This window comes from Muscardinus avellanarius (genome assembly GCF_963383645.1).
Source record: "Muscardinus avellanarius genome assembly, chromosome: 10".
NCBI classification, from domain to species: Eukaryota; Metazoa; Chordata; class Mammalia; order Rodentia; family Gliridae; genus Muscardinus; species Muscardinus avellanarius.
The window spans coordinates 87730679-87746657 of NC_137796.1; the positions used below are offsets into that span (position 1 = coordinate 87730679).

The following is a 15979-nucleotide window of genomic DNA, read 5'->3' on the forward strand; positions in this document are numbered from 1 at the left end:
TCCCTCTTGGGGGCACGGAGAGATGACGTAAGCCACAATGCGCATGCGTCATTGCTCTCTTCCTGGGCTGCCGCACTGTTTGACGCCTGCGCACTAGGTCAGCGACGGAGTACGCCTGTGGCGCTTCCCGGGGCTGAGGGAGGCGCCGCGCCGCGCACTTTGCGGTCGTTGCGGTTCCGCGCGCCGCGGGGTCGTTACAACCGGGCGCCGGCGGCCCTCAAGGCCTGGCAGCGCAGACCTGCCCCGTTTTACTCGGCCTGAGGTCTGTGCGCAGCCACAATGTCGATCTTCACCCCCACCAACCAGATCCGCCTCACCAATGTGGCGGTGGTACGGATGAAGCGCGGTGGGAAGCGCTTCGAAATCGCCTGCTACAAAAACAAGGTCGTCGGCTGGCGGAGTGGCGTGTGAGTGACCCTCTCCCTCGGCCCCGGCCGGAGCTGGCTTCCCGGGCGGGCTGTCTGGCCACGTCCAGTGAGTGGGCCCAGCTGAGGTCTGATCAGGGAAGGAAATGGAAAACTACGCCTGCCCTGAGCCTGAGAAGGCCTTCCCGTCCTTTTTTTTTTTTTTTTTTTTTTTTTTATTCCCCTTTGGTTCTGATAGGATTGTAGGTGTGGGGTTTTAGTTTTGGATTTTGTGTCATAAACGTTACAACCAAAAAGCGCGACCATTTTGGTCCTTTTCCCAAAACAGTGATAAAGACCAGGAGCCCACTCTTCCACCTAACTGTCGAAGTTCATCTGACATCACAGATCTCAGGAGCCCCCACTAGTTTAACGAAACTGCGCAGTGTTTCACCATGGCCATCTAGAGGGTGTTTAGTGACGGCAGCCTGCCCCACCCATCCTGGTATTTCCTAATACTCCAGTGACGGTTTCCTACTATGAGTAAATGGAGGTACAAATGCAGTTCTGAGTTTTGAAATTGAACCTTGGATACTGCCGATCGTTTAGGAGTTTATTGTTTCTGGCTGTCGGTGTTGTTGCCATCTTGTTTTTTTTTTTTTATATGTAAATGAAAATCCGGGTTTCAAGTGTACTCACTTAGTACTTTGTGTCCTGCCCTCCCAAGGGAAAAAGACCTTGACGAAGTCCTGCAGACCCACTCGGTGTTTGTAAATGTTTCTAAAGGTCAGGTTGCAAAGAAGGAAGATCTTATCAGTGCATTTGGAACAGATGACCAGACTGAAATCTGTAAGCAGGTAGGTTCTTTCCTCTGCAGCGTAACTGACCTCAACATTGATTTGCAGCATAAGTACTTGTAGGTGTTAAACTTTAAAGTGTCTTTATTTTTTTTTTCTTTTTGTGGCAGCACTGGGTATGGAACTCAGGGGCCTCACAAATGCTAAGCAAGAACTCTACCACTGAGCTAAATTCCCGGCCCTTTTTTTGTTGTTGTTTCTCTTTTTTGAGACAGGGTCTTGTCAAACTGTCCAGGCTGGCATCAAACTTGCAATCTTCCTGCATCCACCTCCTGAGTAGCTGGGATTGCAGGTATGCACCACAGTACCCTGCTTGCTTTCTTAAATTTGATGGTTCTTTTTAGATTCTGACTAAAGGAGAGGTTCAAGTATCAGATAAAGAAAGGCACACGCAGCTGGAACAGATGTTTAGGGATATTGCAACCATTGTGGCTGAGAAATGTGTGAACCCAGAAACAAAGAGACCGTATACCGTTATCCTCATTGAGAGAGCTATGAAGGATATCCACTATTCAGTCAAACCCAACAAGAGTACAAAACAGCAGGTGAGTGGCTTTTATTGTCATCCAAACATATATTTATGGGTGTCGGTTTTCCCTAAATAAATTATTAAATAATGGATCTTCACAGAAACAAATCATTTGGAGGTTTTGAACGATTTGGGGAACAGATTGATAAAAGTTACTTTTATAAAAACTAAATACAAATATACATAGGACTCTAACCTTCTATCCAAATCATACCTTTAAAAACAAAATTTGGATTTTTGTGTGTATGCGTATGTGGGGCTGGAGATTGCTCCCAGGAGCATTCCACCTTTGATCTACACCTCCAGCCCTGTTTTACTTTTTATTTTGAAACAGGGTTTCACTAAATTGCTGAGGGCCTTGCTGAGTTGCTGAAGCTCTCCTTGAACCTGAAATCCTTCTGTTTTAGCCTCCCCAGTCCTGGGATTACAGGCATAGGCACCATGCCTGCCTATAGTTAACCCTGTAAGAACTGCCAAACTCTTTTCCAAAAGCGTTGGCCTTCCCACCACTGGTGTGTAAGTGGTGTGGTTTCTCCGCCTCCTTGGCAATGTTCTTATTGTCCACCTTTTTTCTTAGAACCATCCTGGTGGTATCTTGTGATTATGATTTGCATGTACCTAATAACCAATGATCTGAGCATATTTTCATGTGCTTATTATGTCCTTGTGTATCTGCTTCAGAGTAATCTATTCCTTGCTCGTTTCTTTAATTATAAGAGTTTGTGCAGATTTTCAATACTAGTCTTTTTTCAAATAATTTTGCAAATATTTTCTCCCATTCTGTGGTGGTTTTTTCCCTTCATATATATATATATTTTTTTTTCCCAGTACTGGGGATGGGGATGGGGATAGGAACCCAGGGGCATTCTACCTCTGAGCCATACCCCCAGTCCTATTTTTAGTGGGTTTTTTTTTTTTTTTTTGGTGTGTGTGTTGTGTGTGTGTGTGTGTGTGTGTGTGTGTGTGTGTGTGTGTGTGTGTGTGTTACTCAGGGTGGAACCCAGGGGCTTTTCTACTGCCGGGCCATCCTCCCAGACCTATTTTATATTTTATTTGGAAACAGGGTCTCACTAAGTTGCTGAGAGCCTCACTTTGAACCTGCGCAATCCTCCTGTCTCAGCCTCCAAAGCACTGGGATTACCAGTGTGCACCACCACGCCCGGCTTTGTGGTTTTTATTTTTTTGAAACAGGGCCTCACTAAGTAGCTGAGGCTATCCTGTGAACCACCATCCTTCAGTCTCTGCCTCCCAAATACTGGGATTACAAGCCTGCACCATCATGCCCGACTGAAGCACAGAATTTTTTTGTGTATGTGTGTTGCTGGGGTTGGAACCTGGGGTATTGTACCTCCGATCTACACTCCCAGCCCTATTTTTTTTTTTTTTATTCTTTACTTTGAAATGGTCTCACAGAGTTGCAAAGAGCCTCACTAAATAGCCAAGGCTGTCCATGAACAGCGATCCTCCTATCTCAGCCTCCAAAGTGCTGGGATTACAAGCGTGCACTACCACACCCTTCTCAGAATTTTTTTTACTTTGACAATGCCCAGTTTTTCTGTTTTCTTCTGTGGTTATTTATGTTTTTTGTGTCGTGGCTCAGAAACCATCACCTGGTGCAGCTGGGTGAGAACTGCTTTGTCGTTAAGCATTTTCTGAATAGTGCAGCAGCAGAAGCAAAGAAATCCCCGGCACCCCCTGTTGTCTCTACAGGCTTTGGAGGTGATAAAGCAGTTAAAGGACAAGATGAAGATAGAGCGCGCTCACATGCGACTGCGCTTCATTCTCCCAGTGAACGAGGGGAAGAAGCTGAAAGACAAGCTCAAGCCCCTGCTCAAGGTGATAGAGAGCGAAGACTACAACGAGCAGCTGGAAATCGTAAGATTAAGACACTTGTTCCTTTGCCTCATACCACCAGAATCGCTTGTCTTCTAGACATAAATGTGTAGCAAACGTTTAGAAGTTCCGGACAGTAAGCTGTTCCCAGAAATGTGTCACCTAGAGTTAGGTTAATATTGTCAGGGTCTGTGTAGAACTGTGCCGCTGGTAAGCACACTTAGGCGTTTTTGCAAGCCACGTGTGGTGGTGCGCACTTGTAATCCCAGTACTTGGGAGGCTGAGACAGGAGGATTGCAGGTTCACAGCCAGCTCAACAACTTAATACGGCCCTCCACAACTTAGTGAGACCCTGTTTCCAGACAACAAATAAAAGGGGTTGGGGGTATAGCTCAGAGGTAGAATGCCCCTGATTTCAACCCCAGCAGCAAAAAATAAATAAAAATAAAATAGGGTTGGGAGCTGGGTGTGGTGACGCACGCTTGTAATCCCAGCATTTGGGAGGCTGAGACAAGAGGATTGCAGTTTGCAGCCAGCCTCAGCTACTTAGTGAGCCTTTGCAACTCAGTGAGACCCTGTTTCAAAATAAAGAATAAAAAATATAGGGCTAGGGGTATATCTCGGAGGTAGAATGCCCCTGGGTTCTATCCCAGCACTGCCAAAAAAAAAATTTTTTTATATATATATATGGTTGGGAGTGTCACTCAGAGGCAGAATAACCCTGAGTTCAATCCCCAGTACCACCATCCCCCCCCCCCAAAAAAAAAGCTAAATTTTAGTATGAAGGGAGGATCATAGTCTTTTAGTCCAACTCCTTTTTACAGCGGCAGTCTGGGATAAATCATTCTTGTAGTGCTGGGGGTTGAACTCAAGGTCTCAAGAATGCTAGGCAAGCAGTATACCATTGAACTCTATTCTCAACTGGAGAAGTCTTTTTCTTTTTTCCTTCTTTCTTTTTCTGGTGGTACTGAGGATTGAACCCAGGGGCATTCTACCTCCAAGCTACATCCCCAGCCCTATTTTATTTATTTGCAAACAGTCTCATTAAGCTGCTGAGGGCTGCACTAAGTCACCGAGGCTGGCCAGGAAGCTGTGATCCTCCTTCCTCAGCCTCTCAAGTACTAGGATGACGGGAGTGCACCCCCACGCGGCCTGGATGAGGCCTCGACGGGAGGGCCTGCCCAGGCACTTACTGAAGAGCTGAACTACAAGTTGCCTTCTCCACCGCAGCATAGGATGCTACAGAGCATAGCTTACTGCAGGATTAGGGATGCTGGAACGCCGTGTCTGTCCTCAAGGAAGTTAAAGAATCGTAAGCTGTACTTACTCCGTCCTGACACTTGACCTCACGTGGTAAACGGCTATTAAATGTTTCAGGTGTGTCTGATTGACCCCGGTTGCTTCAGAGAAATCGATGAGCTGATACAAAAGGAAACAAAAGGCAGAGGTTCTTTGGAAGTCCTCAATTTGAAAGATGTGGAAGAAGGAGATGAGACATTTGAATGACATCCGTCAGGCGCTCAGCCACAAAACACTAAAGCAAAGGTGTTCGTTTCCAATAGCACTGTTTCTTTTCTGTGATCTGCCAAAAAACCTGCTCAGTCGATTTGACACTTTCCGTCTCGTGTTAAGTATGTACATAAAAAAAGACTTTTCCTACGTGACTAGAATGCGGGAGTGAGTGCATTATAATTATAAGTTGGGGTTCTAGGCAAAAGTGAAAACCCAAAACTGCAACATTCAGAGTAGCCTTGTGCTGTGGTCAGTGCCTTTCGCTTTCCAAAGTGAGAGTTATTTGGGGCAGCTCTTGTGGAGAAAAAGTTAGGTTTTGTACAAGATATAAGTAATATTGTTTGGGGCATAGGTCTGTGTGACAGACAGTATTTGCTAGAAAAGAAAACATGTATCTTCATTCTGCTTAATGCAGTCTGTGTATAGGGGTAACTTAATGTGAAGTTTGGATGATGACTTCCTGATTTTTCTGAAAATAGATATATGATGACTGCGGGATTTCAGTACTTTTCATGGAACATGCTGCCATGACTTAGAGCACTCTTGGTACAATAGTCATTTATTTCTAATTCTTCAAATTTATAATATATATTAATATAGCTGAAATTATATGTAATCAATAAAACTACTGTTATTTTTATTAAACTGTGACTGTGTGTCCAGGCAGCTTCTTAACTCCCATTTTATCCTCTGCCTTTGTTGATGGTAGTTAGGGAGTTGGTGGGATTAAATAAGTCAATATGCAATGTTTAGAACAAGGCCTGTTCTGATAAACACCTGATAAATTTTAGTTAATATTATTTGATATGTAATTGGATGTAATTACTTTAGTATTTAAACACCTAAACGGACAAGATGTAAGATACATATTTTTTTTTTCTTTTTTGTGTGGGGGGGTGGGAGAACGACACTGGGTATTGAGCCTGTTGGCACTACCACTGAACTATTTTCCCCAACCCTTATATTTTGGAGTTTGTTTGCAGTTGTTTGGGTTTTTGTTGTTTGTATGTATTTGAGACAGAGTCTAAGTGTTCCAGGCTGGCCTTGAACTTGGGATCCTCCTGCCTCAGCCTCCCTAGTCACTGGAATTGCAGGTATGTATTAGTATACTTGGAGCAGATTTTTTAAATCTAATATCATCAAAAGAAACACATACTAGTCTATAAATTAGTCACTAAAGATAAACAACCAGGTATATTTTATGATAACAATTTTAATTTTAACTGGAAACAAAGAACTTGTTGACTTGAACAGGTCCTGATTAGTTTTACAAGCACCAGAACCCCCCAGCAAAGCACATTCTCAGAAATGTGGTACAGTGGCATACACCTGTAACCCCAGTACTTGAGAGGCTGAGACGGGAGGATAGCAGGTTTAAGGCCAGCCTTAGCAATTTGTGAGATCCTTAGTAACTTAGCAATACACTGTTTCAAAACCTTAAGAGGGGTGAAGGGTATACAAACTGAGTTAGACTGCCCCGGGTTCCATCCCCAGTACCAAAAGAAGAAAAAAGTAATGTCCCATATACTTTAAAATAACTTCAATTGAAATTATGAAATAAAATTTTTCCTAGTAGTATTAAATATTCTTGTTGGTAACATGGGAACAAATTTCCTAACACAAATTGGACTCCTGTTTGATCCGGTCCCTAGAAGGCCCCTTCATTATTTCAGCTTCACTTACACAGTGTGTTTGCTGGGGTGTGTTTTAATTTGATGCTGGGGACTGAACCCAGGTCTTCCATGCACTCTATCACTGACCTATACCACCAGCCCCTAGTTTGTTGTTTAAAAAGATGATCTAAAGTTTAAATTCCAACCGGGCTGGTGGCACATGCCTGTAGTTCCAGCTACGTGGGAGGTTAAAGGAGGCAGATCACTTGAATCCATGAATTCCAGACCAGCCTGGGCAATGTAACAGGACTCCATCTCAAAATAAATACGTTAATTAATAGCCTTGAAATCCCAGGAGATAACTCTGACCAATAAAGTTTACACTGTATTCCCCACTTAAAGAATGACTAAAGTGGTGTTTAAGGTTAAGTCATAATTACTGAAAATGTTCAATAGCTGCATCTTGAGTAGAAAAAGATAAGGTTGAAATAACATTGCTTTAAGTTTTAAAAAGCTGGAACTTCAAAAAAATGTCAAATGTATGTCACATGAGATACTTCTGAATCTATTAAAAATTTTTCACTTTATATTAATCTTTTTATTGAAAGTAGTTCAGAATTTCAGTTCATGATCGTCTTCCCAGTTTCATTATAATGGATTATTTTTTAGGGGTTAATTTTTGCTTTTCCAAAGCTAGGTGATGGTGTATTCATTTGGTAAAAAGAATGCTTTAAATTTAAGCCTCTTCTGTTAGCACAGCTCTTTTCTGTGAAGCTCCCTTGTGCCCCATAAACATTTGCTCCCATCCCTGCACCCTCATAGCACATTGAAATTCCCTCAAAGGCCTTGATTCATTTCATTGTGAATTTAGGATGGCTGCTTAGGTGTCTGTCTTCATATTAGACTGTGAGCTCCTTTAAGGGCAAGGGACTTTGTCATTGTGTGTATCCCACCATGCTCTGGACATAGTAGACAAGGAATAAACGTCTGTGGGCTAACCAATGTGCTATCTCAACAAGGGACTATATCATCGGAAGAACAGGTGATAAAAAACTTGGCTAATGACCTCTACAAACTTACCATTAAAGCTAAGATAGTTTTTGTCAGCTAAGCCAGAGCTGTCTACCTTTCCTTATATAAACAACCACATGCTTGGTTTCTATCCTGCACACTGCCCTCAAACCAAAGTCATTAGAGCCCTAATAATTTGGGTAGCAATGAGGTGCTTACGTATACATTTTATGTGCCCGCTCTTACATTAGAATTCAAGATCTGATTAAAGTGCTTTTCTAGCCGGGCGTGGTGGCACACACTTGTAATGCCAGCATATGACAGGCTGAGACAGGAGGATTCGGTTTGTGGCCAGCCCTCTGAAACTGAGTGAAACTGTTTCAAAATAAAGAAAAAATAGGGTTGACCGTGTAACTCAGAGGTAGAATGCCCCTGGGTTCTATCCCTAGTACTGAAAGATATAAATAATAAAGTGCTTTTCTATGCCAGGTGTGGTGGTGCACGCTTGTAATCTCAGTACTTGGGAGGCTGAGAGAGAAGGATCACAGCTTCACAGCCAGCCTCAGCTACTTACTGAGGCCCTCTGCAACTTACTGAGATCCTGTTTCAAATTACAGAATAAAAAATAGGTCTGGAGATGTAGTTCGGAGGTAGAATGCCCCAGGGTTCAGTCCCCAGTGCCACAAAAAATAATAATAATAAAAATAAAGTGCTTTATTTCCTGATGAGTAATGGAACTGGTTGTGGGTATATAGTTTGCCACTAACTTCATTTGAACACAGATGCTGGGCATGATGGTGCATGCTTGTAATCCTAGTACTTGGAAGGCTGAGACCAGAGGATGGCTGGTTCCAGGCTAGCCTCAGGTACTTAGGCTCTCTGCAACTCAGTGAGACCCTATTTCAAAATAAAGAATAAAAAATAGGACTGAGGGTATAGCTTGGAGGTAAAATGCCCTTGGGTTCCATCCCCAGTACTGTAAAAAAAAAAAATGTTAATAAGAGAATCTAGATATAATCTTATAGGATCAACAATTCTTACGAGCAAAAAAATATAATCCTGGACCTAATTTTTTTTTTTTTTTTTTTTTTTTTTTTTTTAGGTCTGGGGATGGAACCCAGGGACATTCAACCTACGAGTTACACCCTCTGCCCTATTTTTTATTCTTTATTTTTAAACAGGGTCTCACTAAGTTGCAGAGGGCCTAAGTAGCTGAGGCTGTCTGCAAACTGCTATCCTCTGGTCTCAGCCCGCCCCCAAATGCTGGGATTACAAGTGTGCACCACCACACCCGGCCTGGACCTAGCTTCTACCCAGGATTGATTTCACAAGACTGAATACACACATAATTGAATTGCCCAGGGCCCCTTCCAAAACCCCAAGAAAAATCATCAGTTTCACCAAATTGCTATTGGAATCTCCAGATTCTCAGTTTTTCCTAGCAGAGATTAGAGGTAAAGTCATTTTACTGCACAGAGGAGTCAATTCTGTCTCCTCCATCCAAGAAGTAGGTATCTCAGGCTTTCCTACCTAGTAAGCCACTTAAGTACCAAAGGATCCATGAGTGGCAGGAGTACTTAAGAGACTGACAGAGCTGGACTGAACCTAGAGAAAGGGGAAGCACGCACATTCCTGCCTGTCACATGGAGATGGAAAAGATCAAGACTAGAAAAGGCTCACAGGAGCCGGGCGTGGTGGCGCACGTTTGTCATCCCAGCACTCAAGAGGCTGAGACCAGAGGATCGCGGACAGCCTCAGCTACTTAGTAAGGCTCTTCACAACTCAGTGAGACTGTTTCGAAATAAAGAATAAAAAGTAGGGCTGGGGGTGTAGTCAGAAGTACAATGCCCCTGGGTTCCATTCCTGGTACCACAAAAAAAAAAAAAGAAAAAAAAAAAATAAGGCTGTGGATGTCCCTCGGAAGTAGAATCCCCCTGGTTCCATCCCCAATACCGCGAGGAAAAAAAAAAAATCTCACAGGTAATTAAGGTAGAAAGAGCTTGTGCATTTGTAGCTTATGCTGCAAAGGGTAACCAAGCACGGTGTGCACACCTGTAGTCCCAATACTTGGAAGGCTGAGACAGCAGGATTGCAGATTTGTGGGCCACCCTGGGCAACTCAGTGAGGCCATTTCCAAATAAAAAAAATAGGGCTGGGAATGTAGCCCTGAAGTAGAATGAATGCCCCGGGCTCAATCTCCAGTGCTGTTGGGGTGATGGGTTGATTCTCCGGGATCTCAGGATCAGCGGGGTCTTTGGCTTCCATGGCAGAAGAGTTTCAGCACACGTCAGTCAGATTTATTTAGGGAAGTGGGGGACACGTTCAAGGGAGAACACGGGCCATCCCAAGAGCTGGAAAGCAGCCTTGGATTTTTACAGTCCTTTTGTAGGAGACCCTGTGAAGGGCAGGGAGCAAGGTGGAGATGTGGGTGCAGTCCCCTTTTTTGATTCCCCAAGTTGCCTACACTTCGTTGGTGGGTACTGGGTGATGTCTGGGCTTGACCAGCGTCAACTTTTTTGGGGGGTATCCTTTGCTTACCAAGCATCTCAGGAATTTCAGGAGGGAAAAGGACCATTATGATTAAGTGTATGGGCCTGCTGAGGATTTTTGCCTCAAAAAGAAGCAGGCCCTGTAGGGTGAAAGGAAGTTTCTAGATTTGAAAACTCTTAATTTCCCTTCCTTTCAAATTTGTCTCCTTTTAATTTTATTTTTATTTTTCTTATCCTACCTCAGTAACACACACACACACAGCCCTGCAGATTCTACAAAAATACTGGATACAAATATGACAAGGGAATTGTATCAATAAAGCATTACTGAAATTTGTGTATAAAAATGGGCATGGTGTCGCAAGCTTGTAATCCCCACGCTTGGGAGGCAGAGACAGGAGGATCGTGCAGGTTCGAAGCCAGCCATGCTGGCTTAAGAGACCCTGTTGCCAAATTTAAAAAGTATAAAAATAGGTCTGAGAAGCCAGGCGAGGTGGCGCACGCTTGTAATCCCCCTCTTGGGAGGCTGACAGGATGATCATGCAGGTTCAAAGCCAGCCACAGCTGGTTTAAGAGACCCTGTCTCCAAATAAAAATATAAAATAGGTCTGGGATTATAACCCGGAGGTAGAAGGCCCCTGGGTTCCATTTCCAGTACCACCAAAAAAAAAAAAAAAAAAAAAAAAAAAAACAATAGGTCTGGGAGTGTAGCCCGAAAGTAGAAGAGTTTCCAGGAACCCCAGTACCACCAAAAAAAAAAAAAAAAAAAGATTCTGTAAAACTTAAGTGGTAACTGCTTGAGAGTCTCAGACATAGGAGCTATTCAGGAACGTAGTGTGTGGTTGGTTTTTTGGTTTCTTTTTGAAACAGGGTCTAAGTTGTAGAGGTCCTTGATAATTTACGGAGGCTGGTCACAAACCTGAGATGCTCCCGTCTCAGCCTCCCAAGTACTGGGATTGCAGATGTGCACCATCACACCTCAGTAATTTTAACAAACATGATGCCATAATTAAGGTTTCCTTGTAGAACATTTTTCTATGGCTCTGGAGATTAAAGCCAGGGCCTTGTATATGCTGGAAAAGTGCCACTAAGCAACATTCCTAGCCCTAAAATATTTTACAAAGGAATTATCATCCCTGCAGTTGGAATTTGGATTATTTTGGGGGGTGTGTATGTCTGTGTTGGAACTGGGGATTGAACCACCCAGGGGCATTCTACCTCCGAGCTACACCCCAACCCTTTTTTTACATTTTTGTTTTGAAACAGTCTCACTAGGTTGCTGAGAGCCTAGCTGAATTGCTGAGGCTGGTTTTAGACCTGTCAGCCTCCCAAGTACTGTGATTATAGGCATGCACACCACACCTGGAGTTGAAGTAAAAACATCTAAAGGACGTTTTGCTATGTAAACTGTTAGCAAATTAAGCCAAAACAGCTAGTTGGATCCTCTCCAGATATGGAGGGCAGAACCTGAAATATTCCTGAAATTCCTGAATATTCCTTTGGGTGCACCTTTAAGAAAAGCAGATGTCCTCTGTAAGAATAGGAACTAGCCGGGCACACTTGTAATCCCGGTACTTGAGGCTGAGATGGGAGGATCAGAGGTTCAAAGCCAGTCTCCGCAACTTCGTGAAGCTCTCAGCAACCTAGTGAGACACTATTTCCAAATAAGAAAATTGAACAGAGTTAGAGCACCCTGGGTTCAATCTCTGGTCAACACACACACACACACACACACACACACACACACACACACACACACACAGCATGGATAATGCTTGATGCAGTACTGGGGATGGACCCCAGGGACGTTCTATCTTTGGGCTACACCCCCAACCCTATTTTTTATTGTTTACTTTCGAACAGGGTCTCACTAAGTTGCAGAGGGCCCCACTAAGTAGCTAAGGCTGTCCATGAACCCAGATCCTCCTGTCTCAGCCTCCCAAGTACTGGAATTACAAGAGTGCCCCACCACGCCCAGCAGGTTCTCGGCTTTATTAGTTCTGGTTTCCCAGAGAGTAAGGAGAAGCAACTCCCTAGTTGCACTCTTGGACATCTCCCCTTACCATTTCATCATAGTAAACGTGTACCAGATACAGTTCTAAAGGCCTGGTATTAACTGGCAGGATCCTCACTGCATTCAACTGGGTACTACTGGCCTTACTTTATGGATGAGGCAGCAGAGGCACAGGAAGTTCGAGCCATTTGGCTGGCCCGAGCCCAGGCGGAGCCGGAGCCTGTGCTCATTCCTGCCTTGCTGTACTTGAGTTCTGAGAACTCCCTTCCTGGACCAGTGGAGGGTGCCTGCCCGCAGCGCCCACAGCACACCATGGCTCTGGAGCCATGCCGGCAGCAGGCTGGACAGTACTGCTCTCGGGCAGGGACATAGGCCACAGGACTCCTGTTCTCCACCAGGCAATGATAGAGGCCGGGCCCTGTACTCAATCTGAACTCTTCCATCCAGAATTTCCCCATCTGTGTCTTCAAACTCTCCCAAGGAGCCCATGTGACCGCCTAACCGTGTCCTGTCTGTCCTCTGCCTTGGTGTCTAATCACTACCTGGCACTAGAGTATGAGTACAATCATTTGTGTGCTCACCAACTGTCTCCGCAGCCAGGAGAGCATTTTATCTACGAAATGCTATATTCCCAGCTCCTACAACAGTGACTGGCATATAAGAGAACCCCAAGAAATACTTATTAGCCGGGCATGGTGATGTACTTGGGAGGCTGAGAAAGAAGGATCACAGGTTCAGAAATTTAGCAAGACCTTTCAAAATAAAAAATAAGCCAGGTGTGCTGGCACACACTTGTAATCCCAGCACTTGGGAGGCTGAGACTGGAGGATCGCGGTTCGTGGACAGCCTCAGCTACTTAGTGAGGCCATCCGCAACTCAGTGAGACCCTGTTTCAAAATAAAGAATGTTGGGCAGAGGATGTAGCTCGGAGGTCAAATGCCTCTGGGTTCCATCCCCAGACCCGCAAAAAATAAATAAAATAAAAAATAAGAAAAAAAAAATAGGGCTGAGGGTGTAACCCACAGGTAGAATGTCCCTGGGCTTCAATACCCAGCACCAGCCAGGCATGGTGGCACACACTTGTAATCCCCGTGCTTGGGAGGCGGAGACAGGAGGATCGCGCAGGTTCGAAGCCAGCCGTGCTGGCTTGAGACACCCTGTTGCCAAATAAAAAGTATAAATAAAAAGAAAAGATAGGTCTGGGAGTGTAGCCCCGAGATAGAAGGGTTTCCAGGAACCCCAGTACCCCCCCAAAAAAAAAAATACCCAGCAACACACACACACACACACATACACACACACACACACACACACACACACACACACACATTTGCTAGTGACTGAGCAAAGGAGTTTGGAGGCAAGAAGCTAAATACCAAAAACAAAACTGAACCCTTTCCTTCCACTTCAACACAGCACAATTCAGTGGCATCTATTTTTACAATTTTCACTCTTGTTCACCCACAGTCAATAACTCCCCTGGCATAAGCCATTCAGGATCTCGACTGGTGAAAGCGAGTTCTCACAAACAGGCAGAAGCCAGGCATGGTGGCACATGCCCATAATCCCCGTACTTGGGAAGTTAAGACAGGAGGATGCAGCCTCAGCAACTGAGTCTCTGTTTCAAAAGAAAGCATAAAATAGGGCTGGAGGTGTAGCTCAGAGGTAGAATGCCCCTGGGTTCCATCCCCAGTACCCCGAAAAAAAGGGCAGAGAAATGTGACAGCAATTCAGTTCACAATGAACTCAACTAATCCACACAGTGTCCCTCTGGTCTATGGATTCATACCACTTTTATGATAATTCTTGCTGTCTGCGAGTCTAAGGGAACTTAAAGTACAGTGAGCCCACAAGGAAAATGAAAAATAAAATTTTTAAGCAAAATCTTCTTTTGTTGTTGTTTTGCAGTACTAGAGATGGAGCCCAGGGTCATTCTACCTCCAAGCTGTACCCCCAGCCCTATTTTTTATTTATTTTGAAACAAAGCCTGAGTTGCAAAGGGTCTAAGTAGCTGAGGCTGTCCAGGAACCGCGATCCTTCTGTCTCAGCCTCCCAAATGCCAGGATTACAAGCGTGTGCCACCATGCCCAACTGAAAAATTTCTTAACTAGAACGTAGTTTATCTCTGACTTTACACAGGTTATATAATAGAGAAGGAACATGTGGGCTTTTCTTCCCCAGGCTTCTTCTATGCAATGATGGGAAATGAACTTTCACTGACAAAACCCTCCAAGTATAGCCGGGCGTGGTGGCACACACTTGTAATCCCAGCACTTGGGAGGCTGAGACAAGAGGATTACACAGGTTTGAAGCCAGCCTCAGCTACTTAGTGAGGCCCGCAGCAACTTAGTGAGACCGTTTCCAAATAAAGTATAAAACAGGTCTGGGAATATAGCCCGGAGGTAGAAAGCCCCTGGGTTCCACCCCCAGGACCACCAAAAAAAACAACAACAAAAAAAAAAACCTCTGAGTATAAAGGGAGGATCATGAATAGCCCAAGGCATTCTAAGCACAGTGCTCTCTTGCTCCAGAGAGAAGGTGGGAGAGTGGAGGAGGCAGAAACAAGAGCCCGCTAACTGTATTTGCAAACATAGCTTCCCTCTAGCTGCAGGAACTATAGAGGACGCTTGTCTGCTGTGGCAAAGAAAATCCCGCACAAGAAGAAGCCCTGGAAATGGCAGCACGTACGGGCTGGGGTCTGCGGCTGGCAACCGAGACCCGGCGCACTGCGCATTTATGTAACGTGACGCAAAGGGTGTTTTCTAACTCCTGCATCTATTCAGTGTTGCCTACTGGCCAGTTTCTTAAATCGGGGTCAGGTCTGTGAGGACTTACTGGTCTTGTAAACTACTAGAGGGTTTTTATCTCAGGGGGAAGACCAGGGGCTTGGTGGGGCCACTTTAGCAGGAAAACCGCCCACCTCTCGCCTAATGACAGGCAAAAAAGACAGGTACTTGAAAGAACATCTTGCAAAGCAAAACCAAAAGACAAAAAACACTTTGCGACTGCTTCCTGCGTGTTCTCTTAGAAAATACCCATCACACTGGAGGAAAAGGAGACATTGCAAATAAATTCAGACGTTTTATTCTGTAAAGCACATATGCACATATTTCAAACACAGAAAATTAATCAGGGAGTTGAATGCCATAACAGATCAGCTTCTGACCACCATGCAGTGAGATGAGTGAAATGGATCCACTGTTACTGGCCCTCGGAACCCCACAGTCTCTGCAGGAGGGTTGAAACACCCGGATGCTGAATCCCTACATACTGCCAAAGAAAACGGAACAGAAACGGCAGGTTCCTAACGAAGAGAAAAACTTACAAATAGAATCAAAACTGATTCAAGTCATACAGTGAAAGGACAAAAAGAAAAAGGAAAGAGATCAATATGATCTGAAACAATCGTTTTAATAGCAAGTTGCTGACCTTTTATTGGACCTCCAGTCCAAGATGCCTGAGCCGAGCCCGTTGCTGCGTGAGGCACCCTGGAATGGCATCGGGCCCTGCCTCCGACACCCGCCCAACCCTGCGGTCCACCAGCAAGAGATGGCTGAGGGACGGGTGGGGACTGTATGTGCCCAGAAGGTGACGAGTCCCCTGAACTTCCAGAGCCCAAGGAAGTCCCTTCAGGCCCGGCCCTCGACCAGGGCCCACGCCTCCTCTTCCCCAGCCTTCCTTCGTGCACCTGACTGTGCTTCTCTAAGATCTCAGGATTACCTGCTGTGGTGAATGTTGATTTCAAGTGTGTCCTGGCCTCAGGACAAGTCACATTGT

General features: G+C 44.7%; 1 protein-coding gene across 1 annotated transcript; it reads left to right on the forward strand.

Moving 5' to 3' along the window:
- Window positions 1–279: 279 nt before the first annotated feature.
- SBDS (SBDS ribosome maturation factor) lies at window positions 280–5069 on the forward strand (the record flags this gene model as incomplete). The annotated part of the gene is made up of 5 exons (XM_080702524.1): window positions 280–407; window positions 1072–1201; window positions 1546–1746; window positions 3441–3605; window positions 4941–5069. The coding sequence occupies 5 exons, from the start codon at window positions 280–282 to the stop codon at window positions 5067–5069; spliced, it is 753 nt and encodes a 250-aa protein (XP_080558650.1).
- Between the last annotated feature and the right edge of the window lie 10910 nt (window positions 5070–15979).